The 21,059-nt window shown below is 41.3% G+C and overlaps 1 protein-coding gene across 3 annotated transcripts in view; it reads right to left on the minus strand.

The window, feature by feature from the left end:
* The window catches only part of INTS9 (integrator complex subunit 9), a 124,218-nt gene that overhangs the window by 51,154 nt on the left and 52,005 nt on the right, over positions 1–21,059 (minus strand). For all 3 annotated transcript variants that reach the window (XM_060184904.1, XM_007517242.3, XM_060184903.1), the window contains exons 3-6: positions 18,787–18,847; positions 12,779–12,841; positions 5,459–5,598; positions 4,130–4,216 (exon numbers count right to left, since the gene is read on the minus strand). In XM_060184904.1, the coding sequence (XP_060040887.1) occupies positions 4,130–4,216; positions 5,459–5,598; positions 12,779–12,841; positions 18,787–18,847 (351 nt within the window). The remainder of the gene's footprint in view (positions 1–4,129; positions 4,217–5,458; positions 5,599–12,778; positions 12,842–18,786; positions 18,848–21,059) is intronic.

Raw genomic sequence — 21,059 nt, forward strand, 5'->3', positions numbered from 1 at the left:
CCCCTGTCTTCCCCTCCTGTTTCCATTTCTCTCTGTCCTAACAACAACGACATCAACAAAAACAATAATAACTACAACAATAAAACAAGGGCAACAAAAGGAAATATTTAAAAAATTTAAAAAAAGAAATACATTCTGTATTTTTCCAGATTCTTTGTAGCCTTTGAAATATTTTTAGAGTATCTATATCTTGACTGAGCTTTCCTTTCTTAATACAAAAGCTTGTATAATTTTCTAAACTGTACAGTTAGTAAACTTTTATGAGAGGAATTAAAAAAAAAGAAAGCAAAGAAAAATGTCAATATATATATATATATAAAGGGTAGGGGTAGATAGCATAATGGTTATGCAAAGAGACTGAGTCCCAGGTTCAATCCCCTGCACCACCATAAGCCAAAGCTGAGCGAGCAGCGCTCTGGCAAAAAAGAAAAAAAAAAATCCAGTGTCTCCCAATATAACATGCCATAGGATTTCAGGACACTAGATAATCTACTGGTTTATGATCTGAGAATGAAGTAAATTCATCAAGATAATGGTTGTCCAAATGAAGCAGTTTCAGTATTGTTGTCCAAGGTGGAAGTCCAGGTAAATATTTCAAAAGACTTGTTTTTGGCTGACTGATGGCAACTACAAGATTCTTCTACTACCCTTCATGTTTACACGGAATTTATCCAGGAATGAAGGAATGGCTTCTTGGTTTGTCTAATACCTCGGTAAATCTTTCTCTAACAACTGCGGATTCACCTCACACACACAAAAAATTGACCAGGATAAAAAAATGTTAGTCTTGATGTGTCAAGTAATGAAATAGGGTCTTCTCCAATAGTACAAGTTATTCTTGACCCTTTAAGAAAGCTTTCAACAGCTTCTGATTTTCCCCACCAGGTGGCGACAAAACAAAGTCAAGATTCTACTGAAATTAGCATCTGTTTTTAAAAGGGAGGCTTTCCTGAGCATCTTATGAAATAACTTTCAGGCCTTTCCCTAGCTCTCTGTTCCTTCACGTCCCATTCACCCTCTAGATACTAACAGACACTGAAACGTCTATGTTCCAGCTATTTTATATTTTACTAAGAATGGGAGGCAAAGGAAGACTGCCAAGAACTCTGCCCAAGGTCATAGGGGGAAAATAAAAGGCCAAATAAAGAACTGGAACTACCTAAGACTTGGCCCAGGATTTGGGAATCAGGAAGCAGTGACCTCTGAACATTACTTCTGCTATGCCAAAACTATTTGTGGCAGGATATTATAAAGGGTGTAAACTTAAAAAGGAGGAAGTAAGGGAAGTCAAGATGGTTATGTTCTATGGGGAGAGAAAACAAAAGTCCTGAGGTCTCCAAGGAGAGAGATATAGACATATGGGTCTATATCAGCAGACACATGGAGGGGACAAGAACTGGGAAGGAGGTACAGCAAAGGACATTAAGAATAAGGACTTTGGGGCTGGGCGGTAGCGCAGTGGTTAAGTGCACATGGCAGAAAGCACAAGGATCAGCTTAAAGACCCCAGTTTGAGCCCCCCCTCCCCCGGCTCCCCACCTGCAGGGGGTTGCTTCACAAGCAGTCAAGCAGGTCTGCAGGTGTCTTTTTCTTTCCCATCTCTTTGATTTCTCTCTGTCCTATCCAACAACAACAGCAATAACAACAATAATAACAACAACGATAAACAAGGGCCACAAAAGGGGAAAAAATAGCCTCCAGGAGCAGTGGATTCGTAGTGTAGGCACCGAGCTCCAGCATAACCCTGAAGGCAGAAACACACACACACACACACACACACACACACACACACACACACAAGAATAAGGACCCAAGGGTGGATGTACTATGTAAGAGTGGTGGTGGTGGAGGTTGGTCAGTTCAAGGAAGTCATTCATGTACATACAGAAGACTTAACATATGTGTGTCCAGGACATGAAGCCATAAAGACACTATCTTTTTGATCAAAGAGACAGACATAAGAGGAAAAAAAAAAAAAAGGGAGAGAGAGAGAGAGAAAGATCCAAACATACAAGAGAAAAAGTGCACAGTTCCAAATACTTTCTTCTCCTTTCCTGTGAGATGTACTCATAAGAACCTGTGAGGAGGAGGAAGAGGAGCGAGAGGAGGAGTGGAGGGGGGGGAGGAGTGTGCCCAAGAGGTGACCCAGAAATAGGGTAAAGAGTCACCCAACCAGTGGACTGCCTGGATCTGAACGGCTGTTTTGGGTGACCTCAAGTAAGTGACTTGCTTTCTCAGTGACCATTTCCTGAGTAAATGAACTAAAGAAAACACTGAGTTCAGTAGTTCACACAAAGCAAGTGCTACATATTTAAATAAAAGAACATGTATGTAAAGTAATGCCTCGAGGAGACTTAAGTGCGCAAATTGTGAACGTCACAATATAAAAAGAAAGTACAGGGGCCCAGGAGGTGGCACAGTGGATAAAGCAGATTGTTAAGCATGAGGTTCTGAATTTGAGCCCTGGCATCATATGTGTCAAGAGTGATGCTCCGGTCCCCCACCTCCCCACCCTGCACCACTAATAAATGTGTATTTTTTCAGGTACACACTCCTGTTTACATATATAGTGGTACGGGGGCCTTGCACATGTGAGAATTTGCCACTTTGGTCCCGTCTTTCCATTCTTTTTTTTCATATTGATACAGAAGGAGACAGAGGCACTCTGGGCACACTGCAGTGCTGTGGTGTCCCCATGTGCCACCTGGGTTTGAAGCTGGGCTGCATACATGGTAAGGCATACGTAATATCAGGTGAGCTATAATCCAGCACCCAGAGACTTTTTTTTAAGAGTTATTTATTTGAACGCATATGTTACAATGTGCAAGGACCCAGGTTCAATCCCCTGGTCCCCACCTGCAGGGGGAAAGCTTCAGAAGTGGTGAAGCAGGGCTGCAGGTGTCTCTGTCTCTCTCCCTCTCTTTCACTCCCTTCCCTCTCGATTTCTACCTGTTTCTTCAATAAGTAAATAAATAAAGATAAATTTAAAAGGTTTTAAATAAAGAGTTATTTATTTATGAGCAAAAAGAGCTAGAGTATCACTCTGGTACATATGCTACCAGGGATCCAACTTAGGATCTTATATCTGAAAGGATGTCCCTCCAGATACATATTTTTAGAAAAAAGGCTATTCACAAAACCTGGGACATCCAAAATTTCAATAGCCAGATGGCTAGCAAGTCACTGACCTGCAGGGAAGGAAGACTCTCACCTCTGCGCCCCTGCCTCACTCCCACTGAACTTCTTGCTTTTCTTTGAAGACACTATATAGATCCTATGATACTGGACTGGCACCCATTTTCCCTACTTTTCTAAAAACAAACAAAAAATTTTTTAAAAAACCCTCATTTTTTATTTCTCCTAGACTCATTTTAATTGCTATTTCCAAAGGAATGCCCTCAGGTTTTTTCAGCAAACTTCTTCATCCTGAGTGCTCACAGCACCATAACTAAGGGTCTCTTATAAAGCAGGCCATACATGATGGCAATTTGCCAGTTTATCTACCTGACTTCCAATCAAAACCAGAGCAACTCAAAGACAGATAATCCTTTTATTCATTAAAAAAAAGAACTTCATATATATTTATATGGAATATAGATAACCGAAACATAAGAACTTATAAAAAAAAATGGGCAAAACTGCAAACTGTCTCTGAGACTTTGTAGGAACACACAACCTTGGTGGTGGGTGTAATGTGGAGCTTTACCCCTTTAATTCTATGGTCTTGTAAACCACTATAAAGCCACTAATAAAACCAGCCAACAACCAAACCTCCAGGACAGCACAATACTTTACACGTTGCCTGGGTGCCTCTCAGAAAATGTTGGTCGAATCAAACATAACACATTCATAAAACAGGTAAAAGAGGCTTTTCAGTCCAAATAATATAAATGTTTAAACATCAATAAAACAGTGGGACTTCCTGGGGAGTGGTATAGCAAATAAAGCACTGAACTTGCAAGAGTGAGGTCTTGAGTTTGACTCCCAACATCGCATATGCTAGAGTGATGCTCTGGTGCTCTCTCTTTCTCTCTCTTTCATAAATGTGTAAGTAAGTAAAAGTAAAGAAAACAAGTGGGACTGTTTTGCAAAGCTTCTGCTGTCAAAGAGAAGGGAGGGGCTTTGCTCACCGCTGAATATCTTTGTTCTTCCACAAGGAGGCAGACTGAGCTTTGGGGACTCTTTCAATGAAATTCACCAGCTCTTCCATAAGAAGTCTATATGGAAGCAATGACAGAGGAACAGTCAGAAAGGAACTTGAAAAACACCTCCCTCCAACTCTGTAACCAAGGGGAATCAGCCTGCCTACCTCCTACCCTCCTTTCATGTGAAGGGACAATACTCGATACTAATTCTGGGATTCTAAATCTGGGACACAGGCTCTTCAGCTTTCTAGGCAGCAGCTTTCTTGAAGACCGTCTGTCTGTCTCTCCTCTGCTTTCATGTTTTCAGGCTAGTGTCAGATTTTTCCAGCTTATGTTCATATTAACAGTGGCCAGCACCCTGAGTGTTTACTCCCCTCTGATGGTTCTTCCTCAGATCCCTTAGGTTTTTCTTTACATACTGCAGGTGATGTGATCTGACACAGAAACAAGGACATGTCATTCCTGGCAATTACACCCTGTTGGGCTTGTGGTAGAGCCTAAAACTGAGAGTCTATATCAACTCTTAGGTGCCATATTTTGGACCCTGCTAGTTTTGCCTTATGTCAGACTTGTTAGTTAACATTCACACATTTCTTTTTTCTGCGGTAGTTCCCTTCACATGTTCTCCTTCCCTTACACCCCACCCCCAAGTAAATGTTGGAATGGTTCCTTCTAGCAACAGTCTGTAATGGCAAGGCAGGATGGGGTCAGAGGGGGAGCATCTTGGAGTCAGAGGAGTGCTCTGAGTTTTCACTCCTTGATCTGGTTGGTTTCCCTGTGTCAAAGGTCCAGATAATTTATCATCTCATGACTTTCTCATTTCCTACAAACCTTCTCTAATCTGCACTAAACCAGGAAGGGGGGGGGTGAGGTGGGATGGAGGTTTGAAAGCAAAGCAGTAATTTTTTTTTGTTTGTTTCTTCTTAAATCTACTCTGCCTTCTTTATCCTGCCTTGTATCTTTGTGGCATCTGTCTCATCCTTCTCTCCCTCATTAGTGTCATTTGCACAGGAGGTGTCTCTGTGAATTTGTGGGGTGGTGGTGGTGGTGGTGGTGGTGGTGGTGGTGGTGGTGGTGGTGGTGGTGGTGGGAGGTGGAGAGAAAGACTATGAAAACAACCTGTCTTGTCCCTCCCTAGACAACCCTGGTAAGCGACTGTTTTACTCTCAAGTCTGTCTGGCCTGGCCTGTTCTCTGGGTCAGCTGCTCAGGGAGAAATACCTGTCACTCTCAGCATAGTACTCAACTGCATTATCTCTGGCAAAGGAGGACATTCTCTGGCCACTCTCTAGTGGAAGAAAACAAGCGTCCTCACCTGCCAATCTGGACAGTGGGCTCTGTAGCGTACACCGTGCCTGTGAAACCAGTGTGCTCTGTGATGTAGGGAAGTGCCATCATGCAGTGGTAGTTAGAGATGAGGATCACATCCACCGTAGACAGATCTATGAGCTCGGTCTGTGAAGAAAAGGGGAACAGTGACACCAATCTGTTCAGGGCACAGGGACCAACAGCAAGCAACTGTGACAATGTTGCCCGAATGCAGGAACATGGTTTGGGTACTACAGAGTGATGCTGCCCTGCTGGTCACAGTCCTAGCCTCTTGTTTTAGGAAGCTTCCTGCTACTGACATCAAGCTGCGGGATATCCCAGAGCAGAGAAGCTCATGTCATAAGAACAATAACAAAGCAGCAGGACAGGATGGCAAGAGGGCAGCAGGTCCCCAGCAGCACTAGACTTTACTAGAATAGAGCACTGAGATCAACACTTGAGGATACAAGTAAGGCACCAGAGTAACGGAGCAGTACTTAGGGAATATGTAGCCGCAGAAAGAGCATAAAATAAACTGATGGCATAAGGCGTTGCTGGTACAGATTACTGGGGGCCATGGGAGCAGAAATCCTTCAAGGGTAAATGCTGAGGAGGCAACTTTTCACTACTAGTGCTGGACAAAGTAAAAAAAAATAATATAGTGATAGAGTCACAGAGTTAGTGACAGTGTCTTAGAGGAAGTGATAACTCTCACATTTTACCTTGAGAGCTTGTTTGGGGGCTCTAGCAGGGGAGCACAGCTACTTCTATACTCTCGACCAAAGATGGACTGGTCTGTCTCTGTTTGAGAGAAGTTGTCCTCTTCAACTGAGCTTGCAGCTTCAGGGGGGACTCACATGGAGCATTAAGGGCAGAAGGGGACACCTACCTAGCCAGTCAGATCAGTTGAATCAACACTAGTAATCAGTGGAGTGACAGATGTCAGTTGATCACCCTCTCATTCACATTCTACCTCGACAGTATTACCATTACTATTATTTTTATTGCCACAGGAGCGTCATTTTGCTGGGCTGACTATTTTTTTATTCAGACAGAGACACAAAGAGAGAGAGCTTTCCCTAATGCAATGAGGGCTATACTCAAACTATGGTTGTGTACATGACAAAGCAAGCATGTAATCCAGGTGAGCTACTTTGGTGGCCCATAAATTTTTTTCTAATGGACTTCCAGAGATGTGGCTATGGGGTAGGAGCCATTTCAGATCATACTCCTGATGAACTAGGAAAAAATAAACAAATAAAAATAAATCACCTGACATACAACCAAGATTTCTTCAGAAACTCACTAAGGCACAACCACCAAGTTGCAGATGCTACTAAGACTCTATCTTGACTTCCCTGGGCAGCCAACCTCACCAATGTGTCCTGGAACCTCACCTTTCCAGAGCCCTACCCCACTGGGGAAAGATAGAAACAGGCTGGGGGTATGGAACAATCTGCCAAGCCCATGTCCAGTGAAGAAGCAATTACAGAAGCCACCTTCTGCATCCTGAGAGGGGGAGAAATGTTAGGGGAAGATGACCAGAGAGTTCTGAACTCCAATTCCATCAAGACTGAGACAGAGAAGAGGGAAAAAGGAAAAACATTCAGAAGCAGCAATAGGTGTAGGTATGACTTAAAAGGAAGAGAAGGCAGCATCACAGAAAAAAATGGACGACTATTCTCACCTTTGGGCGCCTGTTTATTGAACACTTTGCTTTATATCATACCGCCTTTCAGCCACCAAGTATGTTGATGCTACCATGATGCCACCGTGACCTTCCTGAACAGACGACCTCACCAATGTGTCCTGGAACCTCACCTCTCCAGAGTCCTCCTACCCCACTAGGAAAAGGTAGAAACAGGCTGTAGATAATGGACTGACCTGCCAACTCCCATGTCCAGTGGACAAGCAATTACAGAAGCCAGACCTTCCACATTCTGCACACCGTAAGGAATTTTAGTCCATACTCCCAGAGAAGGATAAAGAATAGGGAAGCTGTGGTCCAGGTGGTGGCGCAGTGATAAAGCTTTTGACTCTTAAGCATGAGGTCCTGAGTTCGATCCCTAGCAGCACATGTGCCAGAGTGATGTCTGGTTCTTTCCCTCTCCTCCTATCTTTCTCATTAATAAATAAATAAATAAAATCTAAAAAAAAAAAAATAGGGAAGCTTCCAATAGAGGGGATGGGACACACAACTCTGATATTGGGAACTGTGTGGAACTGTACCCATTATCTTACAATCTTGTTAATCATTACTAAATTACTAATAAAAAGAAAAAATGGGCAAATACATAAAAATATAGTTTTAGAAATAATAGTCAACTCCTATCTGTGACCTTGGGAGAACTACTGCAGCTTCCAGTGGAGGGAATGGAGACTCAGAACTCTGGTGGTGAAGACGGTGTGCAATTATACCCCTGCTAGCTCATAATTTTGTAAATCAATATTAAATCAGCAGTAAAAAAATTAGTTGAAAAAGAAATTTTTAATGTGGCTACCAGGGAGTAAGTAAAAGGCCTCAAGCATGGGAGATAATGTTGAATGAGCCGGCTATTTTTTTGAAAAAATTCTATACACTTAGAAAGAGGGGAAAAAGAAAGAGGGAGAGACAGATAAAGGATAAAGAGGGACAGACACCAAAGTTCCATTTTACCATCCACAGTGTCCTCCGCAGCACAGGGGTTAAACCCAAGGCTTACTGTGCAGCCAATCTACCTGGTCAACTATCTTCACTGCTCCGCTCCCCTGATTTTAACCCTTCATTTACCCTTTACTTCTTTATCAAGATCATATGAAATGGCAAAGGACAGACTAGCAGATGAGGGAGTTTTCCATGTTTAGTAATTAAAAAATATATATATCCTTGAGGGCTAGAGAGACAAAATAATGGTTATGAAAAAAAAAACATACAAAACAAAAACTTTTGGTCCCTGTCTGAGGCACCAAAAGGCTCAGGCACCATCCTCAGCAGCTCCATAAGCCAGACCTTATTGACCAAACCATGAGTTATGACACAATACAAGTTGAAAATTATTATTTTTTTCCCTCCAGGATTATCACTGGTGCTTGATATCAGCACTACAAATCTACCACTCCTGGCAGCCATTTTTTCCATTTTTTTTTTTAATTGGATAGAACAAAGAGAAATTGAGAGGGGAGGGGGGAAATAAGAGAGGGAGAGAGAACACCTGCAGACCTGCTTCACTGCTTGTGAACTGACTCTCCCATCTGCAGGTGGGGAGTAGGGGCTTGATTTTACTCCGGTCCTCGAGCTCAGTACTATGTGAGCTTAACTACCCGCCCCTAAGCTGCAAATACTTCTAATAGGAGGGGTTGGGTGGCAACACACTTGGTTAAGTGCATATACTACCATGAACAAGGACTGGCATTTGAGCCCCAGCTTCCCACTTGGAGCAGGGACTCTTCACTTGTGGTGAAGCAGGTCTGCAGGTGTCTGTTTTTTTTTTTTTCTCTCTCTCTCTGCCTACCTCCTCTCCTTCCTTCTCAATTTCTCTCTGTCCTATTCAATTAAAAAAAGAAAAAGAAAAGAAAAAGCGGCCACCAGGAGCAGTGGTTTCATAGTTTTATTGCCACCATGGTTATTAGTTCCTATTTAAAAAAAAAAAGAAAATCCTTATAAGACTCTAGAATCTTACACTTCTTTAAAAAAAAAAAAAAAGAAAATCCTTATAAGACTCTAGAATCTTACACTTCTTTTTTTATCTTTTAATATTTTATTTATTTTAATGAAAGACATACAAAGATAAAGACTAGAGCACTGTTCAGCTCTGGCTTAAGATTTGAGGCTGGAGCCCCAGACATGAAAGTCATTTTGCATAACCACTGTGCTGTTCCTCAGCCCCAAAACCCTAAATACATCAATAGTCCTACCTTGGCTTTACCATAAAGTAATGACAGTAGGGATAGCCCCAGTCTCTGAAGGGAGTCTGGGGGTATCCTACCCTGTTACTTGAAAAAGACTGGTCCTGAAATGAGTGCAGCCTGCAATGTTCCTCACATGTGACCATGAGCTACAAGCTCAGACCAATAGAGACTTAGAGGTTACACAGGCTCTGGCATTTACATATGGGCCCTGGAGCAGGTGGATGGAGGTAAATAGTTAATTTTAGCCATTAAAATTTTTTTTTTATAAGAATGGGTGTTACTCCCTTCCCTAACCTAACATTCTAGCCCTTTTCTCTCCTCTGACACCATTCTCTCAGACAATATTCTCATCCAACCTCAGGCTAGCTACCAAACTACTATAGTGGTACACCCCCAGGAACATGCCTACAATGGTTCTCCTAGCTTTCTTTTACTGTAAAATCACTAATCTCATCGGCTCAGATCCTACTTTCTGGTTCCTGTTCATTAACCATCTTGTCTCAACTTAGGTCATGCCACCTTGCAGACACCAAGCTACAGATGCTAACCATGACTCCACCCCAACTTCTCTGGGCAGAAGACCTCATCAATGTGTCCTGGACCCTCACATCTCCAAAGCTCTGGTCCACTAGGGAAAGATAGAAACAGGATGTGGGTATGGATCGACCTGTCAATGCCCATGCTCAGCAGAGAAGCAGCTACAGAAGCCAGAACTCCTACTTTCTGTTCCCCAAAAACAACCTTGATCCATACTCCCAGTGGGGGAGAAGTGATAGGATGAAGATAAGAGGACTCTACACTCCAGCTCCATCAGCACCCAGAGAGAAGGAAAAGGAGAGGGACATATAGAGGTAGTTATGATGTCATGAGTGGCTTAGAGGGGAAGAGAGGATTGAATCAGAAAAAGAAGGGGAAACTATGTATAAATGTGGACAGATAGTTGGCCAACAGATGGCCCATGTCTAAAACTTTAGGGGAACTGTGGTGGATTGCAGTGGGGAGAGTAAAGATTCAGAACTGAATGGTGGTGGAATAGTATGGATTCAAACCCCTGTTGACATGTAATCCTCTAATATAAAAATATTAAAAAAAAAAAAAACTTAAAATCTTAAAACCACTGGAAAAAAAATACATCAGTAGTCCTATAGCTTGGTAAAAGGTGAACAGTGAAAGTTAGAGAGATGCCTCGCCGATTACTGAGCACTATTAGTGCCTTGTTATGCACACAACCTAGGCTTAAGCCCTGGCACTGCATGGGAGGTGATATGGCAACAGAGGAAGCTGTGGTGTCTCTTCCTCTCTTCATGAGAAGTGACCTAAAGCAGTGCTACGTTAAAGGTCCTGATTCCACTCCGAAAAAAAAGGGGGGGTGGGTAAAAACTAACTGTCTAAGTGGTGGGAATTGTGTGAAGTTATACCCCTCTTATCCTATGGTTTAGTCAATGTTTCCTTTTTATAAATTAAAAAAAAAAAAGTAACTGTCTAGTTGCAAAGTTTAATGGAATAAGTCAGAAAGTCATCAGATCACCAATTCATAAATTCTCCGTTGTCCGTAAGCTGAAGGTTACAGCAGACAGTGCTATATGCAGTAAACTGGAAATAAATGTAGCACCTGCAGTCAGGAATTATGGAACAGATGGGAAACTGCCCCACTACTTCCTAAATGACAAATGTAGATTACAAAAATGGTTTTATTTTAATAGCAGTTAAGGAGAGCTCATGAGTGCTAGTAACTTTCCACTCCCATTCTTTCTTCCTACTTTCCCTTAACCTTTCTCCCTCAGTTACCACCTTCAATTACCATGTCTATCAGTTCTCTTTACCTTTCACTATGGTATCTTAAAAGGGTACATTCACATACTTCAGAGAGAGGAAAATCTGTACTGAGGACACAGCATAGTGGCCACACACAAGACTTTCATGCAGGCTGAGTGATGGTATACTTGGTTGAGTGGACACATTACCATGTGTAACCCCGGCCCCCACCTGTGGTGGGTGGGGAGAGCTTTATAAGTGGTGAAGAAGTACTGCAGGTGTCTTCTATCTATCTATCTATCTATCTATCTATCTATCTCCACCTTTCCTCTCAGTTTCTGTCTTTATCTAAAATATGAATAAGTGAAATATTTAAAAATATAGAAGAGACTTTCATGACTGGAGCTTCTTGGTCCCAGGTTCCGTGTGTCTCCCCCTGCGACTTTCTCTCATTAAAATAAATAAGAAAAAGTTCATCTATAGGACATCAAAGCAAGTGTATAAGTAGGAAGGAGAGGGGCTGGGTAGTGGGACATCTACCAGATGGTAGAGCAAACACATTATAGTGCACAATTAATTATACAGGTTCAAGCCCTTGGTTCCTACCTAGAAGGGAGATGCTTGATGAGCAGTGAAGCAATGTAGCAGGTCTCTCTTGTTCATCCCCCTCCCTATCAATTTCTGTCTCTATCCAAAATAAACAAATTAAAAAAATAAAAAAGAAATAGGAAAAGAGGAAGAAAAATAAGAGAAACAAGTCTTTCAAATGTCCCCTTGTCTTTCGCACTGTATGATGAATGCATTTTTCTACTGGTAATGATTTGGGCACGTGGCAAGGACAGGCTGTTAACTTCTTACTGGTTTCTCCAGGAACCTTGGACTAGCTACTATATTCATACATATTATCTGTCTGCTGAGTACACCATGTAGGCTCCTCTGGGGGTTAGGCCTGTCAGCTAAAATTAATTCCATTTAAAACCTGTGGAAACTGATCCTTAATAAAACTGGCCCTAGAGACAGCAAAATATCTCCCTCAGATAATGCACTACTTTGCTATGTACATGACCCAGGTTAGAGACCCCATGGCACCTTAGGAAGTTTTGGTGCTGTGGTTTCTTTTCCTCTCTTTCCTGTCTGTATATGTCAACCTGAAGTGGAGACAGTGAATAAATAAGTAAATAAATAAATAAATAAAACTGGCCTCAAACTAACTCACAGGTGACAGATAAGTATAACCAGTTTGCAATCTGTGAATATCAAGAAATATTCAATGTGATAGTTAATGTCAGTAACAAATGTTACAGTTTATTGTACTGACTGAATAACAGCGATTCCCAATTAACCAGTGTAAGCAAGACTAGGAAAAGTGTGGCTAGTAATATACAGGCATTATCATCACAAAACCAAAGCCTTGAGTTATTTCTTTATCTGGCTTAAAAGTTTGCCCCAGTACAAGTGTCAGTGGGGATTAGAGAAAGAGCTAGAAACAGGAAGGAGAGAGTGACTTAAATGATTTATGGACAATGTAAAAAGCTCTTGAATGATCCTATCTTAGCCGTATAACAATGTGCCTGGAATAACAGATTCATTTCAATTTGGAAACAGGAAGCTAAGCGCCTTGACTTCATTTTGAGAGATGACAAGATAGGTGTCCTTTCCACAATAAGATTCTCTTTAATCTTACCTCTGGTAAGCAGAATTCAGGGACAGAATCCACGAATACGTGACCCGAACACTCCTTTAGCTCCTTAAAGAAATGAAAAGAAAAAAATCTAGAAAGCGATATCCAATAGACAGATATTACAAAAAAGAAATCTCATCCCACCAATGTTAAATCAATAATATTAAAAATAAAATAAAGTAACAACCTAGCCATGATGAACCCCAGACTGTTAGAGTTAGAGCAATGACAGTAAGGTTACTGAGGCCAAATACTTCTGTTCAGGCTCAGGAAAGTGAAATGTCTTATTCAGGGTGAAACATGCTTGCTGCTGTGTGATTCAGAGCCTGTGTGCACACTTCTAATGTCTCCTGGAGAAAGTCATGCATGAACAGTAGCTGCTTCCAGAACTGGTAATGACATAGACCCTATCAGCAACACCGACATTGCTTGGCAACTGATGAAAGATCAACCTGTTTAGTAGTGAGCTTCGGAGTATGGCCTTAGACCTATGACTTAGAGCCTTTTTCTACTTCTATCAAGGGATAAGGGGTAGAGACTATCACTACCACTACCATTAATACAATCTCCCTCTCAGCAGGGCATATAAATTGAGATCATAAGCCAGCTATATTTATTCAAAACAAGTATCCAGGGGGGCTGGGTGGTGGTGCACCTGGTTGACTGCACATGTTACAGTGTGCAAGGACCTAGGTTTGAGCCACCAGCCCCACCTGTATGGGGAAGCTTCATGGGTGGTAAAGCAGGGCTGTAGTTGTCTCTCTCTCTCTCTTCTTCTCAATTTCTGGCTGTCTCTATCCAGCAAATAAAGATAATAAAAAAATATTTAAAAAAATAACAACAAAAACCTAAGTATCCAGGGATGGGTAGTGGCACACCCTATTAATAATAGCACAAGTTACCATGTGCAAGGACTGTGTTTGCCACTGCTACCCACTTTCAGGAGGGATGTTTCAGAAGCAGTGAAGCAGGTATGCAGGTATCTATCTTTCTACCTCTCTATCTTCCCCTCCCCTTTCAATTTATCTGTCTTATCAGATAACAAAAAAGGGAAAACGTGGCTAGCGGAAGCAGTGAATTCTTGTGCTGGCACCAAGTCCCAGCAAATAACCCCAGTGGCAGAAAAAAAAAAAAAAAAAAAAGAAAGAAAGAAAAGGAAAGGATAAAAGGAGTATTCTTGTGGAGACTATATAGAACACACCACTGTACCTATGATCTACCATATTTAAGAAGCTCATTTTAGTATGGATTTCCTCACAGACAAACAATGAGAAAAAGATGAGTTCAAACTTATATGAGGTACTCAGTAAATAGCAGGGCAATGGGCACAAGATAACAGGATTGGGTGGCTGATCAGGGCTGTGTTACTGAGTCACCAATCACTGAGGGCAACTGGAACTCATTCCCATGAGGAAATGCAGTGAAACTGTCTGAAACATACATCTGGGAATTATCCTACTCAGAAGCAAGGGGCCTGAGATATTTATGCATTTTGTACAGGCCAGAGAAAAGCCCTCAGGCACTCAGACAGGTACTGGCATCTGGCACTAGGGTGGAGCACACAGAGGAGACACAGGTGAACCACCACCATGGTCTGCCAGGAAGCCTCAAAAACACTGGACCTGCTGTCTTCCCTTACTGATGCTTTAAACTAAAATCTATGGCAGGCTTTTTGCTCCATCAAGGTTAAAGCTATCTGTGACTTTACAAGGAAGTCAATAAAAGAGGATCTGGGAGTTTAAGCTTTCCAGAAAGAAAAAGACTATTTCAGTATATTCACCTATCTATCTATGTATCCATTTAATCAGAGTTCAAATGAATCTATTCTCAATCTTTATCTGAAAACAGGGTCTTAATTAAACACTTAAGTTTTACAAGTCTCATACCCCCTCCTTTCCCCTCCCCAGGAAATTCAGGTTCCTTTCCTGATAGGAGGATAATTTAACCAGTGAAAGGTTGAACCATAAAGAGACAAGAACAGTCTTTAATTACAATGTACCTGCCAGCTAAAAACAAATGAGCAATTATGTTTAATGGGAGAAGACTCCTGACTCCCTTGGGATGAGGTTAAAAATGATTAAAGACAAATCATGAGAAACTTCAAAGCTCTGCCATGCAGAGCTGTCTTCTTCCCAAGAATGCTACATATACGCTAGGGCCTGCCTACCTCCCTTGACAATGGCTCCTCTGAGCCGCACATCCTTCCTGGCTAGGAGAAGCGGACTTGTCATTCCAGACACTTAACAATGTCACTGCATTTTATTCACCAATCCTTTCTAATGAAATGCTCCCACATACACATGCAAGCCCTCTTGCTCACAATGTCGTGGTAATGGGATGCTTTGGAGCCTGCTCAGGAGCAATGATTTACAGGCTGCAGGAGAGTTAGGCAGAAATCAGGTGCCCAGGTTTTTGAATGTCAAATAATTTATAGTTAGCTCTGAGAGGAAATCTGGCTTCAAATTATGCATTTAGCTTCACTTGAGGTTGGGGTGCAGTTACTAAAATTAATTCTGTAAAATGAGCACCTCTTTATTGAACAATATCTATGGCAAGAAGTAATACCTCATTCCAGTGAATCATCTTAAAGATCTTCAAACTTACTTAGTCTTTCAACTGTGAAACTTAGGTGAGGAAAAATGACTTAAATGACTAGGAGGTAACATGAACGGCATTAATTTCTAACCTCCCTTTATGTCTGATATTTATTAGTATGGAATTTGTCTAGATTATAGTTTTAGTATGTTTTGTAGCTGGCATCTCTCATTTCTAAGTTAATTTCCTAAAGGACACGAGATGATCCACCGAGCAAGTCCTGCCTTACCATGAAAGCAACATGGATAGCTCCAGGTAGCACTATGGATGGCAGAGTGGTGCTTTGACCACCCTCACCCTCCAACTTCCCTAAAAATATAGAATAGCAGGAGTCGGGCGGTAGCGCAGTGGGTTAAGCGCATGTGATGTGAAGCTCAAGGACCGGTGGAAGGATCCCGGTTTGAGCCCCCGGCTCCCCACCTGCAGGGGAGTCGCTTCACAAATGGTGAAGCAGGTCTGCAGGTGTCTTTCTCTCCCCCTCTCTGACTTCCCCCCCTCTCTTTATCTCTGTCCCATCCAACAACAACGATAACAATAACTACAACAATAAGCCAATGAGGGCAACAAAAGGGAATAAATAAAAATTTAAAAAAATTGAAAGAAACACATAGAATAAGGGAGTTGGGTGGTAGCGTAGTGGGTTAAGGGCAGGTGGCGCGAAGTGCAAGAACCGGCATAAGGGTCCTGGTTCGAGCCCCGGCTCCCCAGGGGAGTCGCTTCACAGGCAGCGAAGCAGGTCTGCAGGTGTCTATCTTTCTCTCCCCCTCTCTGTCTTCCCCTCCTCTCTCCATTTCTCTCTGTCCTATCCAACAACAATGACAGCAATGACAACAATAATAACTACAACAATATAACAACAAGGGCAACAAAAGGAAATAAATAAATAAATAAATATTAAAAAAATACATAGAATAGCAATAGAGCTATGTAAGCGGTGGTATCATGAGTTTGTAAGGGGCTGGATTTGTTCCCCAGCACTGCATCAAAAATAAATTAAGTAAAATAAAAATATTAGGTAACTGCCTAAATAACAGGTTGAAGGATTTACTTACTATGAAATTCTACAGTCTTGAAAACAAAAATAATTTAAATAATTTATTTTAGGCTGAGGCAGTCAGTGATTAAACTCATTATAAAATCCCAAGCCCTATATTTTTATAACTTCTTTTTTTACAACTCATTAGACTATCCATCCTAGGCAAAAGGAACTACATTATAAGGCACCTGAAAGACTATGCTATTCCAATGATGCACACCATTAGATAAAGATTTTTCTATTTGATAAAGATAGAATTTTCTTATTTAATTTTTTTTGTATTACCTTTATTTATATATTGGATAGGGACAGCCAGAAATTAAGAGGGAAGGAGGAGATAGGGAGAGAGACAAGGAGACACCTGTAACACTGCTTCACCACTCACATATCTTTCTACAGGTGGGGACTGGGGGCTTGAACCTGGGTGCTTTAGCATTTTTTAAAAAATATTTATTTATTTATTCCCTTTTGTTGACCTTGTTTTATTGTTGTAGTTATTATTGTTGTTGCTATTGATGTTATCATTGTTGATAGGAGAGAAATGGAGAGAGGAGGGGAAGACAGAGAGGGGGAGAGAAAGATAAGACACCTGCAGACCTGCTTCACCGCCTGTAAAGTGACTCCCCTGCAGGTGGGGAGCTGGGGGCTCAAACCGGGATCCTTGCGCCGGTCCTTGCACTTTGCGCCACCTGCGCTTAACCCGCTGCACTACTGCCCGAGTTCTGTGCTTTAGCAACGTAACATGTGCTCAACACCAGGTGCACCACCACCCAGCCCCAAGTTAGAAATTTTCTTTCAGCTTAGTTACTACTATTTTATTTCACTTATATGTACATTCCCATTTTACAATGTACTTTACTCCTTGATTATATAAACCTATATAAATGGTGTCTTACACCAAAGTAAAAGACTCTATGATGGATGGGTTGGGGAGAGTCTAGGTCCTGGAAAAGGATGACAGAGGACCTAGTGGGGGTTGTACTGTTATGTGGAAAACTGAGAAATGTTATGCATGTACAAACTATTGTATTTACTGCTATAAAACATTAATCCCACAATAAAGAAATTAAAAAAGAAACACAAAACTAAGGATGATTCTTCAGTTCTACTGCTGGATTAAGGTATTTTTTTAAATTACTTTTATTTATTATTGGATAGTGACAGAGAGAAATTGAGAGGGGAGGGGGAGGTAGAGAGGGAGAGAGACAGAGAGACACCTGCAACCCTGCTCCATCCCTCTTTCCCTTGCAGGTGGGGAGTGGGGACTCGAACCTGGATCCTTGCACATGGTGCTCAGATTGTGTAAGCATTCAAAATGTGAACACTTAACCAGGTGTGCCACCACCTGGCCCCTGATTAAGGTATTTTTCTAAGTTTCCTTTGGTCAGTTATCACTTGTAGAAGCACAGGACAGTAGTATACAGTCAATATAGATTTGTTTTTCAGTTACATGTTTTCATTATGTTAAACAATCCTTAGAGTAAGCACACAGACACATACCCTACCCAACATACATATACACACATTCTGCCTGGGAAATTAGACTCAAGTCTGTAATCTGTTCTCCACATGGTAGCCAGAGTGACCTACCTGATCAGAGGATGACACTAGCCCTCTGAAACCTTCCGTGGCCTTTTATCATCTGCAGAATAAGACCCCACTTTTCACAAAGCCCTGCTTGATCTAACCTGGGTCAGATGCAGTTTAAAACTCACATACTTGAGAATTCTAGCGTATTTATTTATTTATTTATTTATTTATCTATTTATTTATTTCCTCTAGGGTTATTGCTGGGGCTCGGTGCCTGCCCTACGAATCCACTGCTCCGGGTGTCTGTTTTTTCCTATTTTCATTACCCTTGCTGTTGTTATTATTGTTATTGCTATTGTTATTGGATAGGACAGAAAGAAACAGAGAGGAGATTCTTATGCTTCATGCCATGTGCGCTTAACCCTCTGCACTATTGCCCGCCCCCCCCCCTCTAAAGTTATTTTTAAAAGAGCTTTACTCCTCTTAGTCAAGTGTAGCCTCACAATGTTGCTGGTTGTGACAATCCAATAGGATTCACCTTTGAAACTCTCGTTGTAATTCTGAAAATAATAGTTTTTCTTTTTGTGGTGATAAAAACATACTTGCAGCAGTTCTTATAATTTCTTACATGAGCAAACTGAGTCTGAATCTGAACACTGGGTTTCCCTAATGGACTCTTAATAAACAATAATCATTAAGTATGGAAGACTCTACATGGATCTTGGAATTTTTCAGGGCATACATACATATGTAAGGAAAAGCAAATCCATCAATGGCATGACTACAGGGTGGCTCTGGTATGACAAGATGGCTTTTCAATGTATATAGAGGCGCCTTGGTTAATCATTACCTTGTCCAAAAAAGCACTTCCATCCTTTAGGGACCAGCCAGGAAGGTTAGACAGCCTGGGACTGCAAAAACAAAAGATTAAATTATCCTAAATAGATTATAATCCTCAGTGATTTCATGGTGACTGTGCTGTCTCCACAAAGTTCAAAATAGTCTGAAATTACCGGCAGCAATGCTCACCCAAAATACTAATCAAAGAAAGGAAAATAGCCACATTGTATCAAGCTTAAGAACTATGTAGCAACAGAACATTAAAAAGCCAAATTGTTCAGCACTAAATTAGGAGAATGAAAAGCATGCTATGTGGAATAATGTAAAAAGAAAGACAAGACACTGGAGCATTTTAGTTTTCTGGCCCCCTCCCCAACCCCCAACTTCACCTTGTGTTTGTCAAAAGCTTGAGGGGAAGACTGATGGGACGATCATGTCATGAGGGTAAAAACCTCAGAGATGGGGGCCAGGTGGTGGTACACCAGGTAGAGTGCACATATTATCATGGGCATGGACCTGGGTTCAAGCCCCTGGTCCCTACCTACAGGGGGGAAGCGTCATGGAGCAGTGAAGCAGTGTTGCAGGTGTCTCTCTCTTCTCTTTCCCTCACCTCTCTCAATCTCTATCAAGAAGAAAAAAGGAAAGAATAAAAGAAGGACAGCCACTGGGACTGGTGGAATTGTCATTCAGGCACCCAGCAATAACCTTGGTGGCAATAAACAAATAGACAAACTCAGAGACCAAATGTGCTGGCAAGAACGCTGAGCTACTTACTAGACAGGATTCACCATAGAGATACCTGAAACAGTCTAGTCCACATGCTGGATCAATTGCTACTAAAAGGATTAGTCACTCATGACCTTTGGCTTGAATTTCTGATTTTAGAAAACTAGGCTAATTTTCCTAGGTGGTACAAAGTGACTTTAGGGGGGACAGGTGGTGACGCACCAGGCTAAGTGCACATAGTACAAAGTGTCAGGACCCACACAAGCATCCCAGTTTGAGCCCAATCCCCCACCTGCAGGGGATTGAAGCAGGTCTGCAGATGTTTATCTTTCTCTCTCCCTGTCTTCCCTTCCCTCTCAATTTCTCTGTCCTATCCAAAAAATTGAAAGAAAAAGAAATGACCACAGGAGCAGTGGATTCATAGCACAGGCATCGAGCCCCAATGATAAGCCTTGAGGCAAACAATCAAGCAAAAACAAAACAAACAAACAAAAAAAGCAACAAAGTGACTTTATATCAGAGTGAATTATTTCAAGTAAGGCTAATTTAATGTGAAAGTTACATTTAAAAGACTGGATTCAGACACCATTCCTGTCCGTTAATCCTTCAGGATTTCACTTTATGCCATTAGTTGACCAATAATTTATATACTGGAGGCTGAAAATGTAAATAACTCGGGAGAGGGGCAAGCAGAGAAGAAAAAACCTTATAACCAGGTGAAGGGTGAAGAAAAGCACAGCAGACAGATAAACTGGGTGCCAAAAGGACTTTAACACTTCAGCACAAAATTAATCTGTGAAGTTAAAAAAAAAATCAAAGGCAAAGAATGTGGGACTAAAAGGCTCTATAAACAGAAACCAAATTAATGGGTAGTCCTTTATCCTCTCACCAGAATAGTTTTATCGAACTCTGACAGATTTTCAGTACAAAAGTGAAAACAGAGACATAACTGAATGTTTATCAGTCTCCTAGGGAAAGTAAAAAATCTGACAAAAATATATGTGTAACTAATTTTAGGAAAAGGTTGAGAATTTGGGCTGAGTGTGACATGATTTTAAACTTACAGAAAAGTTGTAATATAAGTAGGATGTGGTTCCTTCCACATGCTGTTTGCCTAGATCCGGTTTACATTTGCTTTGTTAATCAAAAATTGAGATTTTTTTGATTTCATGTTTGAGAGTGAAAATCATTTCAAGAAGAATCAAGTTTGGCTGGCATGCTATATTTGATAAACTTAGAAAAACTGAGGGAGCATTCTATTATAATTTGCCTGCTCCAATGTCCCAGAGAAATATTCTATTGCCTTTTAACTGCCACCATACTCACATATATCTTCATGTATAGACTGCTTATTGAAAAACATATTTATAATAAGATCAGGTTAAAAATCAAGTATTCTAGTAGAAGCATAATGCTAAGACAATGTAATACTGTCCTCATCTAATACTAACAGACTAACTTTCTAAAAGCATATTATAAATATCCACTTCCTTTTACAAAGAAAACTGGACTAGGGGCTGGGTGGTGATGCACCTGGTTGGGCGCACATGTTACAGT

This window comes from Erinaceus europaeus, chromosome 2 (genome assembly GCF_950295315.1).
Source record: "Erinaceus europaeus chromosome 2, mEriEur2.1, whole genome shotgun sequence".
In the NCBI taxonomy this organism is placed as follows: Eukaryota; Metazoa; Chordata; class Mammalia; order Eulipotyphla; family Erinaceidae; genus Erinaceus; species Erinaceus europaeus.